This window comes from Notamacropus eugenii, chromosome 5 (assembly GCF_028372415.1).
Source record: "Notamacropus eugenii isolate mMacEug1 chromosome 5, mMacEug1.pri_v2, whole genome shotgun sequence".
NCBI classification, from domain to species: Eukaryota; Metazoa; Chordata; class Mammalia; order Diprotodontia; family Macropodidae; genus Notamacropus; species Notamacropus eugenii.
Genome location: NC_092876.1, coordinates 199,033,145 through 199,057,538, shown reverse-complemented (window position 1 = coordinate 199,057,538; position 24,394 = coordinate 199,033,145). Strand labels below are relative to the sequence as shown.

The following is a 24,394-nucleotide window of genomic DNA, read 5'->3' as shown; positions in this document are numbered from 1 at the left end:
ACAAATTTGTTTGTATGTTGTTTCCTTCATTAGATCATAAGCTCCTTGAGGGCAGGAAATATCTTTTACCTCTTTTTGTACCCCTAGCACTTAGCACAGTACCTGGCACATAATAGGCACTTAATACATGTTTACTTATTGATTGATCTTTTCTTTTGTTTCCCATTTTTAATAGCTGCTATACACAAACACAAGGTCTTCTCATCTTGATTTTTTTCTTCTTCTCTACTGTGTACTTGGTGTAGCCTATAGTCAGAAAGACCTGGGTTCAAATCCAGCCTCAGACCCTGACTAGCTCGGCAAGTCACTTAACTCTGTTTGCCTCAGTTTTCTCATCTGTGAAATGAGCTGGAAAAAGAAATGACAAACCACCCCAGTATCTTTGCTAGGAAAACCGCAAATGTGGTCCTGAAGAGTCAAATACAACTGAACAACAATAACCATTGATTTTGACAGTTGCTGTAACCAGTCCAAGATCTGCCTGATCTAGCTATCATTTCAGAAATCAGCTATCTGTTGCACAGACAGCTGGTTTTGAAATGACCTCTGCATAAGCAAATTGTTTCCTGTCTGCTGAGGTTTACTCAATTTCATTTTGGGTTATATAGTTCAGTAACTGCCACACCCAACAAGTAGTGGTATAGGGAGGTGATGCTTAGGAGCAGGGTTTTCATTTATGTTGACTTTATTTGGGGGATCTTGTCAAATTTTTCAAAGACTACAAGGTCTTCTCTGAGGTCCCTTCTCTGCACCAGACACATAAACTGCAATTATCTTCCTGCAGGTTTGTCTGCTTACGTTCATCATGAGCACAACAAGGCAAGATGAGTAAGTTTTCCGTGAAATTATGTTTCTTGATGCCTTTGGGTACATGATGAAACGTATTTCTACTATTATTCACTTCTCTAGAGAGAATCTGTGATGCGTCCTTCCACATGGCTGAAACTTAAAGACAGATGCAAATCAGTTTCTCTAATGGTGCAACCTTCTGTTCAGTCATTGATCATAACTCATACATGAAAAGTACCAACAACTAAGTTTTGGAAATAACATAAAAATTATATGATTCTTCATCCCCTCTGGCCCCTCTTCCGCTACTGTCACTGTGGAAACAGTAGGAGACTGAACAATTTGGGTTCACTTGGAATTTTTTATCTGTTTCTGTGCATTTCTGTGGACAAAAACATTCATCATCCAGTGGCCAAACTTTCTAATGATAAAGCTCTCCAGCAGCTTACATAGTCTGATCTTGGGGATGTACTCAAAGTCATTCCAGCCAGAACTTGAGTTCCATTGGCATAACCTTCGGGAACTCAGGATGGATTCCAAGATGGGATAAGTCAGTCAACAAGCATCTATTATGCACTTACTACTTGCCAGGAATTGTGCTAAGTACTAGGGATACAAAGAAAAGCTAAAACTTTAAAATTGTAAAATGGAAATTATAACAGCACTTCCAGAGTTACTATGAGGATTAAATGAGATAATACTTGTAAAGAACTTACTTAGTAAAGTGCTCAGGACATAGTAAGTACTATATAAGTACCTATTCCTTTCCCTCCTTTCCCAAAGCACCATCACTGCAAGGGAGGGAAAACAAATCTCAGTCAAGGACTACACATTCTGACAGAGGAAACAACTACACACACACATGCATACACTCACATGTATGGATGCATATATAAATATTTGTATATACACACATATATCTTGTATATGTGAGTATATATATGTATATCCATATATACACACACAAGATATATAGGTATATACAGAATAAGTTGGAGGTGTTATTGGAAAATATCTCTTCTCTGAGTTCATGTGGTAGGGAGCTGCTGCCAAGTATATATTTAGTACAACATAGACATTATGGAAGTAAAAACCTATGCTCAAAAAAATTATGCTCAAACATAAGTTGAGGCCTCAGAGAAAACCTGAACAATCAGGAAGTTTCTGACAAGGCTTCTTATGGGCAAAATTACATCATAGTGACAGAGAAATAATACATTTGGATACTACAATCTTGTACATGGCTCTTAGGCCACAGAAGTTAAAGAGAAGACAGAGCTATAAACCCATACTTTCTTCAATGTCATAAAAGCTGAACGATCTTAAAACAGTCATAGTCATATACATCCCCTACTGAAACAAACCTCATCAAACAAATTCTATAGGTAAACTAAGTCAGGTTACAGATTAAACTACATTTAGAGGATTCACAAATAGGGTACCATAGTCACTTTCCCTTAAGATTCTTGACCTTTTGTTCCTCCAGATGAATTTTGTTATTGTTTTTCTAGCTTTATAAGGTAATCACTTGGTAGTTTCATCAACATGACACCAAATAAATAATTTCGGTATTACTGTCATTTTTATTGTATTAGTTTGGCCTACCCATAAGCAATTAACATTTCTCCAATTATTTAGCTCTATCTTTGTGTAACATGGTCTTTCAAATATCACTAATAGTGGTTCAGCAATAAATCAGCCAGTTTTTCAGGACCTGAGGTTCTAGTTCACTTAGGATAGGCGACTGAATTCATCAGGGGCAGCTAAATATCCAACTACCTCCTTACTTATTTCAGGTATTAATTCCCTGTTAGTCATTTTTATTCTAATGTGAAAGGTCATATATGTTTCAGAGAATACAGAAATAATATAAGAATTGGGCAGCTGGACTTTTTCTCTCTTGTCAGTTATAATTACTGTATCCATCCCAGAGAAAGCATTGTGCCCCTTTTGAATCTCCTTTGTTTCCCAGTATGACTTTTAAAAAGGCACTGGCCAAGTCACAGCTCAGTCTGAGCCTCAGCAGTTAGGACAAGGAGTCAGTGGAATTCCTTGTGTCTCCTAAACAAAGGGCTGGGGTGCCAGACCTCAGTCCTGGGAGGCACCCTTCATAGGAAAATTCAGTATATATAATATATACATACACACACATGCACACATATATACATGTAAATACACACATATACATACATATATGTGTGTGTATATATGTATATATATGGAAAAAGTATTTGCAATAGATGATAAGTCAGGCTTCAAACTGAAAAGAACAATGAGATTTAGATTAGGGAAATTCTTTCAATTTAATTCAATTCAATAAGCATTTGTTAAATGCTTATTTATTAAATTTTACACATAATTGTATAAGTTTTATAAATATTTATTATGTAAATACTTATTTATTAAATACCTACTAAATGTTTGGCTGGCCCAGGGGATGGAAAGACAAAACAAAGAAACAAATAATTCCTGGATCTTAGGGAGTTTACATTCCACTAGGTGGATACAACTTTTATTAAGAAAATAGAAAGTAATTTGAGGCGTGAGGGAACACTGGGAATGTAAGGATTCTAAAAGACTGAAGTAGGTTCGGGAGCTAGTCTAGGACAGCTTGCTAGAGCAAAATCAAAAAAGTGGAAGATGGAATGTCAAATTTGGGAAAGAAAAGTTGGCAATTTGGCTGAAATAAAAAGGGAATAATATAAAATTAGTCTGTAAAGATAAGCTATAGCAAGATTATGAAGGGCTTTAAATGCCAGACTCAGAGCATTTAAAGAGTGTAAACCTGAACACTCTTAGCTTAATGTTGATGAATTTCTTTTAAAACATTTTTGATAATCATATTTCAATATAATCAGTTTCTTTGCAATCATGTATTTTAGATATTTTATGCATTTAAAAATGATGGAGTGATAGGACCTGGACTCCAGAAAGGAGAAGACCATATCTCTAGAAACAACCCAGTCCTTGGCTTTTCCCCATACATTTCATCAGCCTGGATTACCGGCCCTAGGCATCTGGCCCACTCCAGCTCACCTGGATCACCTAATTAGCCTACTTGATATTCCTTTCACTTTTGCATTTGGCCCATCCCAAACTATTTACCATTCCTTAATCCAAACCAGATCCTTTCTCACAGTTCTTTTGTATATAAGCCTCAATCTCATCCTCATTAAGTGTCAGGTTTCACGAGAAACTCCCACTCCTGTTGGCTTTACAATTAACTTTGTCACTTGACTGGAAGAAGGTTTGAGTGCATGAATTCATTCCAGGTGGAAGCTGTCTGGTACCCTGACATTTTTGGGTTCCCAACAACCCCAAATTGCACCAAAAGCCTTACTCTGAAAAGGAGACCACAGACTTCTAGATCTTCAATGGGGCTTCTAACACTACTACTACTAATAATCATATTAATGTTTGTTTTGCTCTTTGAGTTTGGCAAAACTCTTTATAATATTAGCTCATTGGATCATTACAACTCTGGGAGGTAAGATGCTATTCTTATTCTCACTTTTGCTGAGGAGATGAATGAGGTAGAATGAGGTAAAGTGACTTGCCCTGGGTCACAAAATGTCTTAGACTCGATCTGAACTCAAGTCGTCCTGACTTTGGGATAGCTAGGTGTCTGGGATCCAGCGCCAGGTCTAAGGTCAGGAAGACTCATCTTCCTAAATTGAAATCTGACTTCAGACTTTGTGACCCTGGGTAAGTCACTTAATCCTGTTTGTCTCAGTTTCCTCATCTGCAAAATGAGCTGGAGAAGGAAATGGCAAACCACTCCAGGATCTTTGTCATGAAAACCCCAAATAGGATAATGAAGAATCAGACAGGACTGAAAAGCGACTGAACGACAAAAGTCAAATTGTTACAAAGAAAGTTTTAAGGGACTTGTCCGTGGTGATTTCCCTTGAGTGCAGATCTGACCCCTAAACTCCTGACTCCAAGTCTATCAAAGTAGGCACTACACCACCTAGCTATTTCTTTAAACGATTAAGTAAAAACTCCTGTCCTGGAGAGAAGGGTCATGCGCTATTATTATTGAGCAAAAGAGTGACATGGTTAGATCCGTCCTTTGTAAATCAGTTTGGTAGCTATGTGGAGGATGGAATGGGCACAGACAGTACTGGAAGCAGGTAGACCAATTAGGGCACTCTTGCAATAGTCTAGGCAAGAAATGATGAGAGGAACTAGGGTAATAGCCATGTAAGAATGGGGAAAGGGAGGGATAAAAGAGCTCCTGTAAATGGAAAATTTACAAGACTTGCCAACTAATGAATATGAGGTTAAGATTCAAGGATGACTCCAAGGTCATGGACTTTTATTACTGGAAAAAAGGTGGTGTCCCCATCAGAAATAGGGAAATTTGAAGAAAGACCAGTTTCAGTGGGAGAGGTAGTAAAGATGAATTCCATTTTAGAGTCATTAAAGTTTGAGATGCCTATGAGACATCCAGTAGGCAGCTAATGACAAGGACTGGAATTCAAAAGAGAGGTTAGGGCTAGAATGTATAGATTTTGAAGTCATCTGTAATGGAAATGATCATTGAACCATATTTGCTGATGGCAACACCAGGGAGAGAAGTGAGTGCTCTGAGAACAGAGCTTTGGGGTATACCCATAATTAAGGAAAAGCTCTATCAAGAAGGAGAACAAGAAGAAAATGGCATCCAAAAAAGCTAAAGGGAGAAAATAGTATATAGGAGGAGGGAAAAGGCATTAATTGTCAAAAGGATGAGTACTGAGAAAAGGCCATCAGATTTAACAATTAAGAGATCATTAACAATCCTGAAGAGAACAGCTTTCTTCCAGCAATGGCTAAAAAAACAGAGGGATTGCTAGGCACTGATTTTTTTGTTCAGTTGTTTTTTCAGTCATACCCCACCCTCTGTGACCCCATTTGAGCTTTTCTTGACAAAAATACTAGAGTGGTTTGCCATTTCCTTTTCCAGCTCATTTTACAAATGAGGAAACTGAGGCAAACAGAGGTGAAGCGACTTGACCAAGGTCACACAGCTAGTAGGTGTCTGAGGCTAGATTTGAATTCAGGTCTTCTTGATTCCAGGTCCAGCACGCTATTCACTGTACCACCTAGCACATTACCATGTTCTTCCTTGATATTCTCTTCTCCCTAAGGTTTTCATGACACCATTCTCCCCTGCTTCTCTTTCTACCTATCTGACCATGCCTCCTCTGTTTCCTTTAATAGATCATCATTCACTTCACAACTAACTGCTACCTCTGGGTCCCCCGGGCTGGGTCCTGTAACATATCTCCACACAGTTTCACTAGGTGACTGCATCAGCTCCAGTGGATTTAATTACCATGTCTATACAGATGACCCTGAGATCGATTTATCTAGCCTTAATCTCTCTACTTACTTCCAGTTTCCCATTTTCAACTATTTTTCAGACAGCTTGAACTGTCTTAAACTTAAACTCAACATATCCAAAACATATCTCATTATCTTTCCCCCAAAACCTTCCCCTCTTCCTAACTTTCCTGTTGATGTCAAGGGAATCTCCCTTCTCCCCGTCACCTAGGCTCACAACCTAGGTGCCACCCTTGACTCTTCACCTTCTCACCCACCACACTCAATCAGTGGTCAAGTCTTGTCATATCCATAACCTCTTTTTGAGTAAACCCCCTTTTCTTCTCTGACACTGACACTACCCTGCTGCAGACCATCATCACTTCATGCCTGAACTATTGTAATAGTCTGCTGCTTGGTCTCCCTGCAGCTAGGTGGCACAGTGGATAAAGTGCCAGGCCTGGAGTCAGGACAACCTGAATACAAATCCAGCCTCAGGGTCAAGTCCCTTGGGCAAGTCACTTAACCTCTATTTGCCTCAGTTTCCTCATTTATAAAATGAGCTGGAGGAGGAAATGACAAACCACTCCAGTGACTTTGCCAAGAAAACCCCAAATGGGGTCACAGAGAGTGGGATATGACTGAACAACAACAAATAGTTTCCTGTCTCAAGTCCCCCCTCACTCTAATCCTTCCTCCATTTGGCTGTCAAATTGATCATCCTAAAATGCAGATCAGATCACATCACTCCCCTGTTCAATAAACTCTAATGATTCCTTATTACCTCAAGGATCAAATCTTGTGTTTGACTCTCAAAGCCCTTAATCACTTGGCCACCCACCTTTCTGGTCTTGCTATCCCTTACTTCCCTCTACTTAATCTGTAATCTAAGGGCATTGACCTCTTTGCAATTCCTTGAAGAACTTGGATAAGAATCACACAAAGTGATAAGATGTAAAAAAAGTTTCAAGCTGCCTGTAAAGGGAGTAGAAAAATCGATGAGATCCTAAATCCATTACAGTATGAAAGTATGCTAGGAGATGTTTCCTCCTGTTCTCCTTCCAGTTCTAAAGATTAGGTTAGAGCATCAAATCATTAGCCTCACAGAAGCAAAATTACCAAGGTTTCATTTATTCAGCCAGTCAACAAAGCATTTACAGGCATACCTCATTTTATTACATTTCGCTTTATTGCCCTTCACAGATACTGTGATTTTTATAAATTGAAGGTTTATGGCAAGCCTGCATCTAGCAAGTCTATTGGCGCCATTTTTCCAACATCATGTGCTCACATCATGTTTCTTTGTCACAGTTTAGTAATTCATACAATATTTCAAACTTTTTATTTATTCTTGTATCTGTCATGGTGATCTGTGATCAGTGATCTCTGATGTCACTATTGTATTTGTTTTGGGTGCCACAAACCAAGCCTATAGAAGACGGTGAATTTGATGAATAAATGTTATATGTTTTCTGGCTGCTCTACCTACCCCAGTCTCTCTCTCCTTCTCCTGCCTCCCTAATACCTGAGACACAACAATATTGAAGAACAATGCATAAATTTAGCTGGTAAAGCAGTGGCAGGATTTGGGAGAATTGACTCCAATTTTGAAAGAAGTTCTATTGTAGGTAAAATGCTATCAAACAGGATAAATCTTTCACAAAAGTCAGTTGATATGGCAAACTTCATTATCTTATTTTAAGAAATTGCCACATACTAGCTGTGTGACCCTGAGCAAGTCACTTAATCCCATTTACCTAGGGGAAAAAAAATTGCCAACCTTCAGGAACCATCATCCCGATCAGTCGGGAGCCATCACCATCAAGGCAAGACCTTCCACCAGCAAAAAGATTGAGGACTTGCTGAAGTGTCAGATGACGATTAGCCTTTTAGCAATAAAGTATTTTTAATTAAGTTATGTTCATTGTTTTTTAGACATTACTACTGCATACTTAATAGACCACAGCATAATGTAAGCATAACTTTTATATGTACTGGGAAACCAAAAATTCCATGTGACTTGCTTTACTGCAGTGGTCTGGAACCAAATCCACAAAGTCTCCAAGGTATGTCTGTATTAAGCTTTCTATCTGGCCAAGCACTATGCTAATTAAAGAGAATACAAAAAAAGATAAAAAAACAAAAAAAAAAAACAAAAACAAAAAACAGTCCCAGCTCTCTAGGATCTCAGAGTCTAATGGGAAACAAAATGCATAAAACTGTATGCAAACCAGATGTAGATTAGAAAAATCTGGGATAACCAATGCAGGGAAGTTGCTTTACGAAGTTGCAAGGGTTGGGAGAACAGTCACTTGCAGATCATTGCACTCACTCACCATGTCCCCAAAAAGCCATTCTGAACTTCTATTATCTTTTTAACCAAGCTTATACCCCGAAGTATGAGGGCAACTTGCTTAATTGATTCAATTGAGCCCATGAGGTATTGGTACTTGAGCCTTGGGCTCCCGGCTAAGCAAAGAGTCAAATCTAGATGCCTAGAGTTCCTTCTATGGAATTAGTCAGCTGGGACAGGATGGTGGGACAGTGTGGCATGTTTCTCTCCCCAACCCCAACCTCTGCCCTTCACAATCATCTCCCCATGACACAAATTTTAAGTCCTGTAGCTAAAGCATTTTTGTGAAGCAGTGTGGCTTGGTAGAAAGAATGCTGCACTTTAGGAGATCTAAATTCAAATCTCAGCTACATTAATTACTAACTCTGTAACGGTGATCAAATCACTTAAACTCTCTAAATCTGTTCGTTCTTCTGCACCTGGGGTTGCCAGCAAGGTAAAAATGATTTTTATACTTTTAAATAAAGTTTTATTCTATTTTAGAATGTAAAAAGTATTCTTAGCTTGCAGGCCTTACAAAAACAGGCAGGGCAGGATTTGACACCCATACCATAGTTTACCTACCACTTACCTATAAAATGGGCATTTTACACTACCTTCCTGTCAGAGCTGCGGATATAGAGCAAGTGTGGAGTCAGGAAGATTTGTGTTCAAGTTCTGACAAGTCATTTAACCTCTAGGTGCCCCCAGACTATAAGTTGCAAAACCGTTTCTAGATCTGACCTGGTAGAGGGAATTCCTATACCATGGGCTTAGACATTAAAACACAAAGCTTATGTGGAAAGCTTGTAATAAACCCCAAAATAGTATGTAAATGTCATGTCTCTGTGCTCAAGATGTATAGTTATCCCTTCCACATCTCAACTTTCCCCATCTCGGTTTCAGTGTTATCTCAGGTTGGCATAAGAAATAAAATGGGAATTTGGGGAGTTTTGTGGAAGCCATAGAGGACACAGAAAAAGTTCAGAAACTCAGAAATGTTTAAAATATATGTGTAAGTATTGTATAAAATCAACACATTTTGTCTTTTAATACCATAATAATTCCAACTTCTTCTGTCACAAAGGGAAGGCCAAAAACTTTTACATGGATTTTCTAGATCACAGGATACCATGTCCCTAATTCCTGGTATGTGGGAAGGATAACTGTGTGACTATCAGAGAGGCCTTATTTATAAATCTGTACTAAGAATGGAAGTTTGGGATTAAAATATTAAATAGGGTACTGCTTTAATGAGGCATCATTTTTCTTTCTGTATAAGAAGTCCATAGTCATACTCTTTAGGGATTCTGTGCTCATTCCTGAGTTAGGTTCTGTTTATGTCTTCTGCATTTACTTTAGATGAGTTAGCCAGATACTTTAAGATGAATGCTAACTCACCAAGATGCTCTGCAGTTTAGTCCAATAATCCAGACTTTTTTTCACTTTAATAGTCTTTTCACAGCCAAAAAAAAAAAAATCACCCTTCTTACCACCTCATTCAGAAAAAAGTCATGTTTTCCATATGCAGCTGAGAAGGAGAAAGCCATTATTACATTTTCTCCTTGTTTGGCCCATTTCAGAAGTCTGGTTCTACTTGAATTATGCCTGAGTTAGTCTTTCCTACACAGTTGATAAAATACATTTTCCTCAAACACCACCAACTTCATTTCACTTCACTGGGCTTCTAATCGAATGTTGTGTGTAAAATCAAAACTTCTCTGTCTGACTTTCAACATGATCACCAATCCTTTAACATCTCATCTATCCATACGCTACATTTCATCTGCAGTATTTCTCACTAGATAATCTGGTACCCAAATTATAGATGATGCAAATGATTTTACATAACCTCTATAGTCTGGATGTGTCTACTGGGAAGCATCCCACCTTGGCCAGAATTTCTGACTGTTTATCTGAAGGGTCTGGGAAGTCCCTGACAAATGTCAGCCAAAAGGGAAATTAAATTTAATCCACTTTGAGTTACCAAGTTCTTATTATGTAGAAGGAAAAAATTGTTAGGAATGCTAAAGCTCAGAATGAGCTGAGGATGATTAGGAAAGCTAAATTCAACCAAAAGGACTTTTTTTTCAGTTACATTGAGAGACAACGGAGAACTTTTGCTGGGGAGAATTGGATAATGATAACTGGCAACTGGGAGAAGACAGAGGTACTCGGTCCTTGTTACGTCCAGGGAAGGGTAACTAGGATGATGAAAGGCCCTGAATGACATTCCTTCGTTCATTCAATAAAGATTTATTAAGCACCTAGTATATGCCAGGCACTGTTACAAAAAAAGGGGGATACAAAAAAAGACAAAAGACAATCCATACCCTCAAGAAGCTTAAAATCTAATGCAGAGACAACATGCAAACAAATATGTAGAAAGCAAGTTTATACAGGAGAAAAAGGAAATAATCAACAGATAGAAAGCACTAGAATTAAGAGGGGTTGGGGAACGCTTCCTGTAGAAGGTGTGATTTTAGTTGGGACTTAAAGGAAGCCAGGGAGATCAGTAGTCAGAGCAGAGGGAGAATGTTCCTGGTATGAGGGACAGACAGAGAAAATGCATGAGCCAAGGAACATTCAAGGATTGGTGGAAGGAATTGGGCATATGTAACCTGGAGAAAATAATATTGAGAGGGGCCATGGTAGCTGTCTTCAAGTATTGTGAAGGAGAGATCAGACTTAACTTGTTTGTACAGAGGTCAAAACTGGGGACAATGGGTAGAAATCGAAAAAAAGTCGATTTAGGCTCAATATCAGGGGAAAACTTCCTAAAAATTAGAGCTGCCCAAACTTGGAATGAGAGGCCTCAAGAGGTAGTGGATTCCCCCTTGGGGAGGGTCTTCAATAAGAGGGTGGGTGGGCACTCACCAAGTTTCTGAGGGTGGGGATTCCTTTCATGAGTGGATTGGATCAGCTAATTGCTTAGATTCCTTCCAGTTCTCCAAATTCTATGATTCTGGACAGAACTCTGCCTGTGAAAGGAGGGACAGGGAAGGTGGACCCTAAAGGACTGTGGTTTTCTAAGAAATCATGGATCAACAGAGCAGGTACAACTGGCTCATCTTTTTTTCTTTCTTTTTTTGAGGCAATAGGGGTAAGTGATTTGATCACACAGCTAGTAAGTGTCTGAGGCCAAATTTTAACTCAGCTCCTCCTGATTCCAAGGCCAGCTCTATTCATTGCATCACTTAAATACCTGACTCACCTTTCTTCTGGTCACTTTGCTTAACCCAGACTAGCCAACCAAATTTGCTTGTTATCTTTCACATAAAATTTTCCTCTTCTCACTTCCCTGCCTTCTTTGCATGGGAGGTTTTCTTAAAGTAAGCAGGTTTTAAGGCAATTAGCAAGGTACAGATGGAGATCCCAGAGAGGCGTTAGTCAAAGTTGGTAAATAATAGTAACTTACTATATAATACTTTTAATTTTTACAAGATGCTTTCCTTACAACAATCTTACACAGCAGTAATCAGTTAACCAATAAACATTAATTTTAAATGCTGAGCACTGTGATGGGAAATAAAGATGTAAATAAAACATCTTGGGACATTTATACATATAAATATACAGAAAATAAGTATACTGAGTGAGATGTCCCCATTACACAGATAAGGAAATTGAGTCTCAAAGAAATTAAGTGACTTGCCCAAGTCCAAGCAATTATTAAAAAACAAATATGAGTTTCAAACCATGTTCCTAAATCCTGGGCTAGTTCCATTCTACTGTGAAGAAAAGTTTATTTTAAGTGCCTTATCTCTCCCTTTTTTTTTCCTGTCTACTCGGCTCCTGGTTACTCCTTGTAGGATGTTAACCTTTTGTTCTGAAGGTTCACTGAAATTTCAAAGAGATTCTTAAAAGTCAAAGACTCAAAACTGGAGGCAATTGAGTCGCCTTCTTGAAAGTCACATCCAAAAATCTTTGTTCTGTTTAAATTACATCTTTTACATTTACCATTAAAAGGTTTCCTTTTCCTGTGTCCCTCTTCTATTGACCAGAAGTGTACCCATCTTGGCAAAAGAAGATTTGGTGTTTTCTCTCTCATGCTTTAAAGAAATTATCATTGAGGATAATAATGGTAATATTTTGTACAACATGATTCTATCAAAGAATTTAGAGTACTCTTGGTTACCTCATTTGATTTAGAAATATTTTTACAACAGGCAGAAAACAAGGTGTTATTATTCCCACTGTCCGGATGGGAAAACTAAGGAAGAGAAATTAAGGGACTTAACAAGGTCAGTCAATGATGGAATTGGAAATTGAACCTATTACTGTCCAAATTTCATTAAACCACTATCCCTCTCCTGAATTCCCTTCACGACTCTTCCTGCCCCCAAAACGATTCAAGTGTACATGATCTTTAGTGTGAATGACCCAGTCAGACGTTCTGGTTTACTATTACTACTTCTCTCCAGAAAGCAGCTCTTTTTGCTCAGGAGACAACAATGGAATTCACATAGCTTGACTTTGGGATTCATTGCATTAGGAAGGATATCACTATCTCTTGGCCAAGCAAAGTCTTAAAGCCCCCTGTGTGGGTTTCATTTTTTCACATTAGAGTTGGATTTCAAAAGCCCATTGGAAGTAACCTCTGGGCAGACATTTTCTGTGATAAATTCTCCCTTGGCTTTCCACAGTTCACTCTATCCACCGAGAAATTTTTCTACTTCCCTACCTTTCTGAAGGACTTATTTGTTAAATGGCAGCTTCTCAAACTGGATATACCATTTATCCACAATCACAATTCATTCTGCTTTGCTTCGGAATGAGGTGGGAGCAGTTGAACAAATACCTTTAATAGCACTTCCCCTTTCTTTCTCTTATTCTACTTCTCCTGCTTTCCACAGATAATAGGAATTTAAAAACTGATGTGTAACGATGAAGGAAGAGGAAGACTAAAATAGATGAATTAAATGTGGCCTGAAGTACAAACCTCTCTCTCCTTCGCACAGGAAAAAAAATCTTCTGGGCATATGATGGACTATCACTGTTGGCTAAGCGAGGGATTTCAAACTTTTGAAATCATAGAATTTTATAATTAAAAGGAACAAAAAAAGGGAATGTTTGTGAAATGGTAATTTAAGGACATACACGAACACATATGTGTATGAAACACGCATATATGTTACTTATTTGTTTATATAATAGACTGTGTATATATATAGAACATATCAGTGTTATACACATAGCAAATTATATACATGTAACAATGCATGTGTGTGCTATATATACACATGTGAGATATGCATATATGATTTGTGTATGGTAAGAGATAAAGTGTGGCCTAATGGATAGATGACTAGTATTGGAATCACACAGGCCAGTGGTCAAGCCCTATAGTTAATACTTACTAGCTGTGTGTGACCATGGGGAAATCACTTCACTTTTCAGTGCCACACACAACTCCCTTCTAAAATCGTAAGTTACCCAAAGTTGTCAATCTGCATCCACAGGAGAGTTTCTACACTGGGAGTTCAATGAGAAATCAGGTAATCATGTACCAATACCACCACCCTCCTCCTCAAATATAATGCAAATGTTACCAAAAAAAAAAAAAGTATACTAAATTATACCCAGTTCTCTATGTTGAAATAAAGAGCTGAAATGTGCCTACTAAGAATGCCTCTTTATTCTTTCCAAAAAAGTTCATGTCTTAATGCTGTCTGGTGGCTAGAATACCAAGTAAACTTGAAATCAGCTCTGAAACTTACTAATTATATGACCCTCGGGATGATGTTTACCTTAACTTAGTTCTCTCATCTGTAAGATGGAAAAAACTCACTGGTTTACTAGGAGGCTCAAATGAAATAGTGTATGTAAAGGGCTCTGCAGATTTTAAAGCCCTGTACAACTGCCAGTTATTAATATTTCATCAGCATAGTCACTTCCTCCATTGACATAGCGAACAACTCCCTCCCCCAACCCTATCCCAACCACTGCCTTTAGTACATAGTCTAAAGCTGTTAGGATCAAAAAAATGTTCATCAGCTGGGAGCCAGTCTTCTGGTGATGAACCCACATTATTCAGCAAAATCAGCCTTCAGAAAACACCCCAAATCTATCCCCAGGCCTCCACACAAGCTGGCTAGGTAAGACAGTGAGTGGATAGAAAGAGCTTGGCCTGGAGTCAGTATGCATTGAGTTCAACTCTGGCCTCAGATACCCACTAGTTGTATAACCCTGGGCAAGTCACTGAATTCTGCCTCAGTTTCTTCAACTCTTAAATAAGCATAAACAATAGTACCTACTTTGCAAGGCTGTTGTGAGGATTCAGTGAGATAATATTTGTAAAGTACACAGGGTCTGACAGGAGGTAGGTGATATAGAAATACTTATTCCCTACTCAAAACTTTTCCATCTTTTTAACTTTTTCCAAAACTTTTCTCTGCCTTCAAGATCCTAGGATCACCTTGATGAGACATCAGAAGAGAATTTTAGCAAAGGAATAAATGATAGATAAGTAAACAGCAGAGTAACAAAGCTGGCGATAAAGGGTTAGATTTTTTTTAATGTTGTTTCTTGTCTGGACAAAGCAGTTTCTTTGGCCAAGGACAGCAATACTTGTACTTTTTGTTTTCTGACAGGACTCCTGATGAGACTTGGGGAGAAATCACCACCACCACTCCCAAGATGAAGGAGAAAATATAGTTTGGAGGACATAAACACCACCACCCCATCCTACCCCAAACTAGAAAGTAGAGAAAATATAATCTGGAGATATACAGATCAATTTCATCAGCTAGGCTTCTGTGACTACGTAGACGTATCCTAAGTTGTTATAGGTACACAGAGGTTACAGTAACTTGTCCAGAGTCACACTGCTAGTATGCACTGGAGGTAGAATTGTAGAAATAATAATGAGTATTTATATAGCACTTCAAGGTTTTCTAAACGCTTCATGAAAGTCTCATTTTATCCTCACATTACAACATGTCCTGGGAAGTGGGTGCTATTATTATCCTCATTTCACAGATGAAGAAACTGAGGCAGACAGAGATTAAGTGGCTTGTCCAGGGGTCACACAGCTAGGCAGTATCTGATGCTGGATTTGAATTCAAGTCTTCCTGACTGCCGTCCAAGCCATTTAGCTGCCCAGGTCTTCCAGACTTAACCCTATCACCGAACCACATTTGGTCTTTGTAATTTGAAATTTGGAAAATCAGAAATTAAGAGTCAAAAATAACTTTACACAGACTCAAAATATGGGGGGAGGGAACCACCAGTAATTTCACAAATACTGTACACCCAAAGTCAATTTCCCTTATGAAACTATTAGGGTTAACATAATCTTATAGAACCATAGGAAGTTTCCACACAGTCTCAGAGTTATGCAGCATGAAATTGAAAACCCCTTTGTTATGTGGCTGAGGGTCCAACCCAGTGTGGGCCAAGCAGGTTTGCTTTTTTCCCCTCACTGACCAACTCCTTTGCCAGTTGCCTTTCAAAGAACAATATTTGTTATTAACAGGGCCAGGAAATCACTTTGTGTCAAAGTGAGAGCAAATCCATAAGTACTAAAAGAAAAACAACTGAAAACTTCTACCTTTGTGGTTAGTGGCTAGATATAGTGTCATCTTTGTATTAAAAAGACAGTTTATATCTCTACCCTGAACATGAATTATAAGTGCCTTCAAGGCACTCTCACAAATATTTTGTAAAATAGGGCACAGATTTAAAAAAAAGATGGATATAAGTGAGTAGACTGAAATAAAGTGTCCAGAACTTGATTTATTAGTAGAGAGGAGGAGGTTTAAGTGAAAAAGTTAAAGGCATTGAGAGGGTAGTTCACTACTGTACTAATTACATCGTATGTTGCCTTGTTACGTGCCTTAGTCTTTTTCATGTTAAGTGGTATGATCTGACCCCCAAACTACACTATTGTCAGAGAGTAAAACACTTAATAAGATCATAGTCATATAAGTGCAAAGGATATTGCAGAAATTATCTAAGTCTTTCCCCAAAAAGGTTAATAAACTTAAACCAATTGTTTGGCTAGTAGGTGGTTCTGATAGAAGGTAATTGACAGAATACAGTATAAGCAGACAAATACCTGGCTTTACTACAACTTTAATCCATACACATTGGAATATTTACTCAACACTTCTGAAGGCAAAGCTTAGCAGATTTTAAAGTGTGTAAATATATCATTGTTGGGGGGAAGGGGAAGTCTGTTTTAACTGAATAGGGGTGTGGTCTGGCCAAGGAAGAGGGAATAGATTAAAAAAACAACTCAGTTTCATAAAAGACTGATAGCAGAATATTCTTTTATAACCTGGCCACTCCAGTGAATTCATACTGGGAGATCTCAGATTTTCCTTGCAGCAGAAAACTCCTCTATGAAGTATTTTTGGTGGGCTAGAAGAACCCCAGGCTGTAGATCTGGGCATATGCACTCTCTGCATCGGTCTAACTCTCCGGGTAACAATACACCCACAACCACTGTAATCCTAGAGCAGTTACATGGATGGACTAAGTGGTGTGATGGGAGCGAAAGATGGTATCACAAGGATTCGTTTGATTATAACAGTAATCCACACCAAGTCCAATCAATAGCCCCCCAGCTCAAAACGTAGCCTTTCAATGAATCTGCTAATTCTAGCAGGCCCTCATAAGTATTTCCTACCGGTGAGTATCCCTTATCCTAACTAAGTGGCTGTGCTTTAATTACGCGGCATAATGATTTGATTCCTAGGAAGTTAAGACGCTGCTTTGTATTGAAACTTAAAAGAAAATAGCTCTGGACCTGCTGGGAAACACGAGCAAAGCAGGAGAAAGGGTGAAACAGAATGCCTGGCTCAGTGTTTGGGGAGCAGGGTTCCAGCTGCTCCGCCTGACCCGCAGCCCGGGCACTCCGGCCTGGACAAGGGGGGTTTCAATGCTGCCTGGCTGGATCATGTCACTTTCCAGCAGGAGAGGCCATGCCTTTATGGAAGGCTCCGGTGGAACGCAGCCCTGCCCGGTGGAGGGGGCGAGCAGGCGCCCGCCCTTGCCCGTCTGCAGCAGCAGAGCCCCCACTTCTCAAGGGGGCGATCCCACACCCTTGCCCTCGCACTGGAATGTTCCCTAAAAAGCCCGGGGCCTCTTATTTGAAAGGCTGCGAGAGGGAGTGAGTGTGGGGAAGGGGGGGGAGGCCTGTGGGTGTCTCTCTTGCCTGAGGAGTTGGAGGTGCTTGCAGAAAAGCCAGGCCATTTTCGCTCCGGCGGCCACTCCGGCGTGGGGCTAGCTTGGGTTAGACACATGCATACACACACCATAGAGCTCTGCTTTCCCGTAGCAGCTGCTGCCTCTGCCTCTGCCTCTCCCGCCTCAGCCTCTCTGCCCGGCACACACACAGGTTCAGATTTGCGCGCTGTTTCAATCCTCGATGACGTGTCTCCGTTAGGGGCCAATAGAAAGCGGGCTCTGGTCAGGACAATGGGAGGGAGCCCGCCAATGAGCGAACGCGGTGAGTTGGCGGTAGCCAATGGGAGAGGCGCTGCCTGGAGAGTAATGTTACAGAACGGAGAGAGTGAGGAGGCTGCGTCTGGCTCGCGCTCTCACAGCCATTGCAGTACATTGAGCTCCATAGAGACAGCGCCGGGGCAAGTAAGAGCCGGACGGGCACTGGGCTACTCTGTGCGGCGCTGAGGGTGAGTCTGGGGCAGCGCCGCGGCGGGGAGAGCGCCCCGAGCAGCTCGAAATCCCACGCGGAAGCCGGATCCCCGCGGCCCGGAGCCGCCGGGTCAGGATTCACACAAAGGCAAATGAGGGGGGATCGTGGGGGGAACTGCGTACGGACTGGAGCCTTTTTTCCGGGCGCTTGAACCCTGCCCGGCCACGGGAGCCCGCGGAACCATAGCCCCTCGGGCTGCTGAGGACCCTGAACCCCACGAGTTTTTTTTTTTTTAATCTCAACGCGGAAAAAATTTTTTTTTAATTTTTTAAAAAAAATTTAAATCCCTGTTTTCTGGTGGGGGGGGCTCTTGACCGGGGAGCGCGGAGCGCGGGGTAGGGACGGGAAGACCGCGCTGGAGGCGGCGAGGGCGCGGGGCTCGGGAGGCTCAGCCTAAGCTGCTTACAGTGCATTGCATTAGCCATTGCTGCAGATAGAGCCCAGACGCCGCCGCCGCCGAGCGAGCTTCCCAGGCTGGCGGGGCGGGGGCGGCCGGGCTCGGCGGGGCCGGGGGGGCCCAAGGGCGGTTGCGGGGTGGGGGTGACGGCGATGCGGGGATCCCCCTCCCCGCGCCCCCTTCTCCCCGGGGCGCGGCGCGGGGGGAGAGGCGCCGCTGCGCTCGCTGGAACATGGCTGACTCCAGCTCGGCGCTGCTGGCTGGAGAGAAAACAAGGCGGGCGAGAGCCAGAGCTAGGGGGAGCTGGCTGGGCGCTCCGGGTCCCAGGCAACTTTTTTTTTTCTTCTCCCCCCCCTTTCGCAGCCCCGGGTTTTCCGTGCGGGGGCGGCCCGGGGAGCGCGGGATCTGGGGGGAGGCGGGCGGCGGCTCTGGCGGGGAGGGGGAGGCGCCCCCCCGGCCCGGGCGCTAGCAGCGGGTCTGGAGGGGCCGCGCCCCCCCCCCCCGCTCCTCCCCCTCCCCCGCCCGTAATGGCCGAGTGTGCGCCAGAGCGCCGCGCGTGCTCCTCCCCCTCCCTCCCTCGCTCGGGCTCCCACACTCACACACACACGCACGCACACACAAAGGGAAGGAGCCATATTCTCGCTCTCCCTCTCGCCCTCTCGGCGGCGCAGGCGAGGAAGACGAGCGGCGGCCATTCCGTGCGCGCCGCGCCGCGCCGCCGGGTACACACGCAGCCTCACGCGCCACGCGGGGCCCCGCGGGCCGCCCCGGCCCCCTCCCCCGCCCCCTCCCTTTCCCCGCCCCCGCTTAAAGCGCGGGCTTCGGGCGGAGCCAGACCCCATTTCGTGTGGGGACTTTTGCTCTCCGTCGCGCGGCGGCCGCTTCCTACAAAATGGGGGGGCGGGGAGGAGGGGGAGGAGAGCGGCCGCCGCGCACGCGGAGCGAGGCCGGGGCTGAGCCGAGCGGCGGCGGCGCGCGGGGGGCTCGAGCCCGGGCCGTCCCCTCCCCGCGGGGCGGGGGGCTCCGCACGTGGCGCCGCCGGCCCGCGCCCCTCGTTGCTTTAAGAAAGCAGATAGTGCGGGAGGGCCCCGCCCCGCCCCCCGCCGGGACTTGCAGCAAAGTTTGGAGGAGGCGTGGGGGCCGAGTGCAAAGTGGCGGGAAGACCCGAGCCCCCCGCCCTGCCCCCTCCCGGAGAGCCTCCGCTTTAAATGGGGGGAGTTTAACTCGAGCCCCAGCCTTGTTTACTCCGAGAAACTTGTAGCCGGGCGCTCCCAGTCAGCAGATCCTCCTTGGGGCGCGGGGACGGCGCGGTGTGCGCGGGGCTGCCCCGGCCGGGGGGAGCGGGGACCCGGAGACCCTTCCCCGCAGAGCAGGCCCCACCTGAGGGAGGCCCGTACAGCATGGGCCGCACAAGCCCCCAGAGGGGCTGTGCCGTGTAGGGGCCCCCCCGGGCCCACGACCCCTTCAGGAGGGGGGCGAAGCCAGGGCGCAGGTGTGCCGAGAAGGGAGCTCCCCTTCCAGGAGGAGCCGGGCTGCCTGTGCCCGCCCCGTGTGCGGGCTGCTCCGGCTGAGTTGTGTCTTTTGTGCTTTTAAGGAAAGTCGTCAAAATGGGCAAAGGTGATCCTAAGAAGCCGAGAGGGAAGATGTCGTCGTACGCCTTCTTCGTGCAAACCTGCCGAGAGGAGCACAAGAAGAAGCACCCGGATGCCTCGGTGAACTTCTCAGAGTTTTCTAAAAAGTGCTCAGAAAGGTGGAAGGTAAGAGCCCTCTGCCAGGCTGGTGCTAGGGGAGACCCATAGGTATTCTGGGGTGGGGGGTCGTCCTCCAGTCTGGGTGATCAAGTTAATTGTGCGCATGCTTACCCAGTTTAATAGGGTTTGAAGGCTATTTTCTGTTTCTTTAAACCAAACTATTTTTTTAGACAATGTCTGCTAAAGAGAAAGGAAAATTTGAGGACATGGCAAAAGCTGATAAGGTTCGTTATGAAAGAGAAATGAAAACCTACATACCACCTAAAGGAGAAACAAAAAAGAAGTTTAAGGATCCCAATGCACCCAAGAGGCCTCCGTAAGTACTCCTTGGCATTTGTCAGGTGTCTTCAGGTCAGAGCCTTTTAATGAACCACCTTGTGGGTTCAAGGTGTTAGTCACATTTCTAAACCAACAGTGGTTTACATGACATTTTGAGATTTTTGTTTATGTTTGACAAACTTTAGTCATTTATGCAAAAGCAAGTGACGTAAATTAGTCTTGTCTTTTTTGTTCAGGACTGTCACCATTGAAAGTTTAAGATCTTTGGGCATATCTTTGATTAGGAAGGCTGCTGGGCAGAATGTAAGACTTAACGTCTTGTGCTTTGTTTGATTATGGTTAGGGAAAAGAACTTTAACACATTTTGATGCTCAATAATATACCCCATTTGGTTACCATGTGGAGTTATTAGCATCATTGAATTTATAATTTTAACATTAATCTTTCTTCTGCAGTTCAGCATTTTTCTTATTCTGCTCTGAGTATCGTCCAAAAATCAAAGGGGAGCATCCTGGTCTTTCCATTGGAGATGTGGCAAAAAAATTGGGAGAAATGTGGAATAATACTGCTGCAGATGACAAGCAACCTTATGAAAAGAAGGCAGCTAAACTGAAGGAAAAATACGAAAAGGTAATGAGAGTTGTAGGTGCTAGAAGCCGTTTTCAATTTTTCTGGTGTAATTTGGAGTATAATAATTAGATTTAGGATATTTCATGTTCACCTCATTTATGTTAAAGTACTCTTCACATTAAAAAAACTTAGGGTATGGCATTTTTATACATCCAATTTTCTGTTTGGAGCAAACATTGCTCATTAATGCTAGTCTCGTTAAAAATTATTCTATAAATCTCTGAAGTTGGTTATCTGAAATTAGAAAAGGTTCAGACAATCAATTATCTAGAGTAAAATCATTTGTCAAGCCCTGGTTCTATAACAAATATTGAAAACATTGTTGTAGTTACCCAACATTTGACTGTCCAATATCTCACTTGTTATCAAGCATTAGTGTATCAGGTATGAAAGACTTATATTCTAGTGTAGAGATTTTTTTTTTGCCCCTTTGTGTATGCATGTTAAAGGAAGTGTTTTTCATTCTGGAGTCTGGTTTGACCTGGTTAATGATCAATGTATTAATCTTAAAATATCTCTTCAAGTTTTTAATGGTCCAGCTCTATAGATTAGGGTCTTGGAGTTATAGAGACCAGAAGAGTAATTTTTTTGTATTCAGAAGGTGGCAGTGTCTACCCTTTAATCAAAGTCCCTATGCATTTCTTGTTTTTAATAAACTGCTGTTAGAATGCTTACATAATTGCACTTCAGTGAGGCATAGCAAATATTGGACCATGTCATTCTGATGGGTTGTGGATGGCTAATTATAATTATCTCGAATATGTATTTTTTTCTTGAGGGCTTGGTTATTTATAGAGTTGCAATGTATCTGTAAATACCAAACTAGGAGTAATGGTTATAAACCTTTTTTTCCTCTCTCCATTCCCCCCTATTTCTATTATTCCCCCTACCTGTTTCCTTCCCACCCCACCCCCCAAAAAACACTTTATACAGGATATTGCTGCATACCGGGCTAAAGGAAAACCTGATGTCGGTAAAAAGGGAGGAGTGGTCAAGGCTGAGAAGAGCAAGAAAAAGAAGGAGGAGGAGGAAGATGAGGAAGACGAAGAAGATGAGGAGGAAGATGAAGAAGATGATGAGGAGGATGAAGAAGATGATGATGACGATGAATAAGTTGGTTCTAGAGCAGTTTTTTTTCTTGTCTATAAAGCATTTAACCCCCCTGTACACAACTCACTCCTTTTAAAGAAAAAAAAAATTGAAATGTAAGGCTGTGTAAGATTTGTTTTTAAACTGTACAGTGTCTTTTTTTGTATAGTTAACACACTACCGAATGTGTCTTTAGATAGCCCTGTCCTTTAGTGGTATTTTCAATAGCCACTAACCTTGCCTGGTACAGTATGGGGGTTGTAAATTGGCATGGAAATTTAAAGCAGGTTCTTGTTGGTGCACAGCACAAATTAGTTATATATGGGGATGTAGTTCATTTTCATCTTCAGTTGTCTTTGATGCAGCATATGAAATAATTGTTGTTCTGTTAACTGAATACCACTCTGTAATTGCAAAAACAAAAAAAAGTTGCAGCTGTTTTGTTGACATTCTGAATGCTTCTAAGTAAATACAATTTTTTTTATTAGTATTGTTGTCCTTTTCATAGGTGCCCTTAAATCATAACTTTTCTTTTTGAGGGGAAGCTCGTCTTTGCTTTTGTATGCCCATTTGGGATCACATGAATTATTACAGTTTTCATCATCTTTTCATATAGTTAGCTGATAAAAAAGCTTTGATCTACACACCCTGCATAATTGTGATGGGGTAGTAAAAGTTGTATAGAAACAATTTTCTTCCATAACTGGAAATCAAACGTTACCAGTTAATAAACTCAAATTTCATATAGTACAGTATTCTATCCAATTACAACATTTACCAAGTGGAGAATATAGAAATTTGCAGCATGGAGTTATTTGAGTGAAACGTACTAAAATTCTGTCCTTGAAGGACCAGTGGAAAAGGGTATATTCTAACCTGTATGTGGGAAATATACATTCATAATTTCATTACTATGTAACTGAAGTTATGTTTCTAATTCCCATCCTTCAGAAGAGTTGAGAATGTACCTCAAAAGCGTGAGTTGAAAATACAAGACTGCCGCATTAATCTTTGGCAGCAGACTTACAGAAGGCTAAATAGGCTTGTATGAAGAGCTGGCAGTGAGAGTGGCCCCTTGGGAAGCTTGAGATTCTATATGGTTTCATTTATAACTGTATAAATCTAGATTTGATTTGTCAGTCCAAAACAAAATGATAATTGTCTCATTCGTAAAGTGAGGCATGGTTTTCCCATTAAGGTTTATATTTGAATTGTAATATTTGACCATATATAAATAAAATAGACCTTGATGGGAACTGCGCTTAAAATTTGGCATTAAGGTAAAATGTAGACCAAATGTCTGATTTGATCAAATCTTTTTTTCCCCTTCCAAAGCCAAAGCTAACAGTGTGTTCATTAAAACTGACCATTTATATGTTTACCTGATAACCATTTTGGGGGACAATTTGGCAATTTTGTGGTTTTGAAATTATGGTTCTCTTAAGTGCCAGTGTTTTAAAATAGCGTTCTTGTAATTTTACACGCTTTTGTGATGGAGTACTGTTTTGTTATACAATTTTGACTTTCAGATTCTAATTTTCAGTTTTGCATTTGTTTATGTATAATTTCAGGAGGAATACTGAACATCTGAATCCTGGATGATACTAATAAACTAATAATTGCAGAGGTTTTAAATACTTAGTTAAATGCCTTTCACTTAATATCCTAAGATTTTATTAAATATATTTTAAGTATTTTGCTTCAAATAAGATTTGCCACTGAGAATTGTTTTTAAAAATAGATGTAGTTAGGATAGATAAAATGTTAAAATCTCTGCCTTTAAAAAATTGCAATTGAAACATGTTCAGTATATAAAATTGAAGCTAATTTCACTCATTCTTAACAGCAGTACTGATTTCCTCCTCCACCAGCAAAATGTAGGTTTCAACACATGGTCTTTACTAGAATGGAAAAGTATTATTTTTTTCCTTCAAAGGCATATTGATATCACAGGATGTTTGACGTACTCTAACACTTTTAACAGTTTTGTTTTGGTTAGTAGATCAAGTAATCACTGCACTCTAATTTTATGTATTATACCCCTGAGGCTGGCCAAGGTTTATAAAAAGAGGTATGACTTTTATTACATTAGGTGTGCAGTGGGCTTCTTGGAATAGAAACATGAATTTAGATTTTCCTTAATTTTGTTTCTCAGCATC

At 41.4% G+C, this 24,394-nt stretch overlaps 1 protein-coding gene across 5 annotated transcripts; it reads left to right on the top strand.

Moving 5' to 3' along the window:
- The first annotated feature begins 17,858 nt into the window (after positions 1–17,858).
- HMGB1 (high mobility group box 1) lies at positions 17,859–23,870 on the top strand. 5 transcript variants are annotated; one of them, XM_072611840.1, is made up of 5 exons: positions 17,859–18,066; positions 20,081–20,243; positions 20,408–20,553; positions 20,972–21,146; positions 22,080–23,870. In XM_072611840.1, exons 2-5 carry the CDS (start codon positions 20,094–20,096, stop codon positions 22,257–22,259), a joined length of 651 nt encoding a protein of 216 aa, XP_072467941.1. In that variant the 5' UTR covers positions 17,859–18,066; positions 20,081–20,093; the 3' UTR covers positions 22,260–23,870. The 5 variants fall into 5 exon arrangements, with proteins under 5 accessions (XP_072467941.1, XP_072467945.1, XP_072467944.1 ...); XM_072611844.1 differs by having other exon boundaries at positions 17,881–18,022; XM_072611843.1 differs by having other exon boundaries at positions 17,933–18,176.
- Positions 23,871–24,394: the final 524 nt, after the last annotated feature.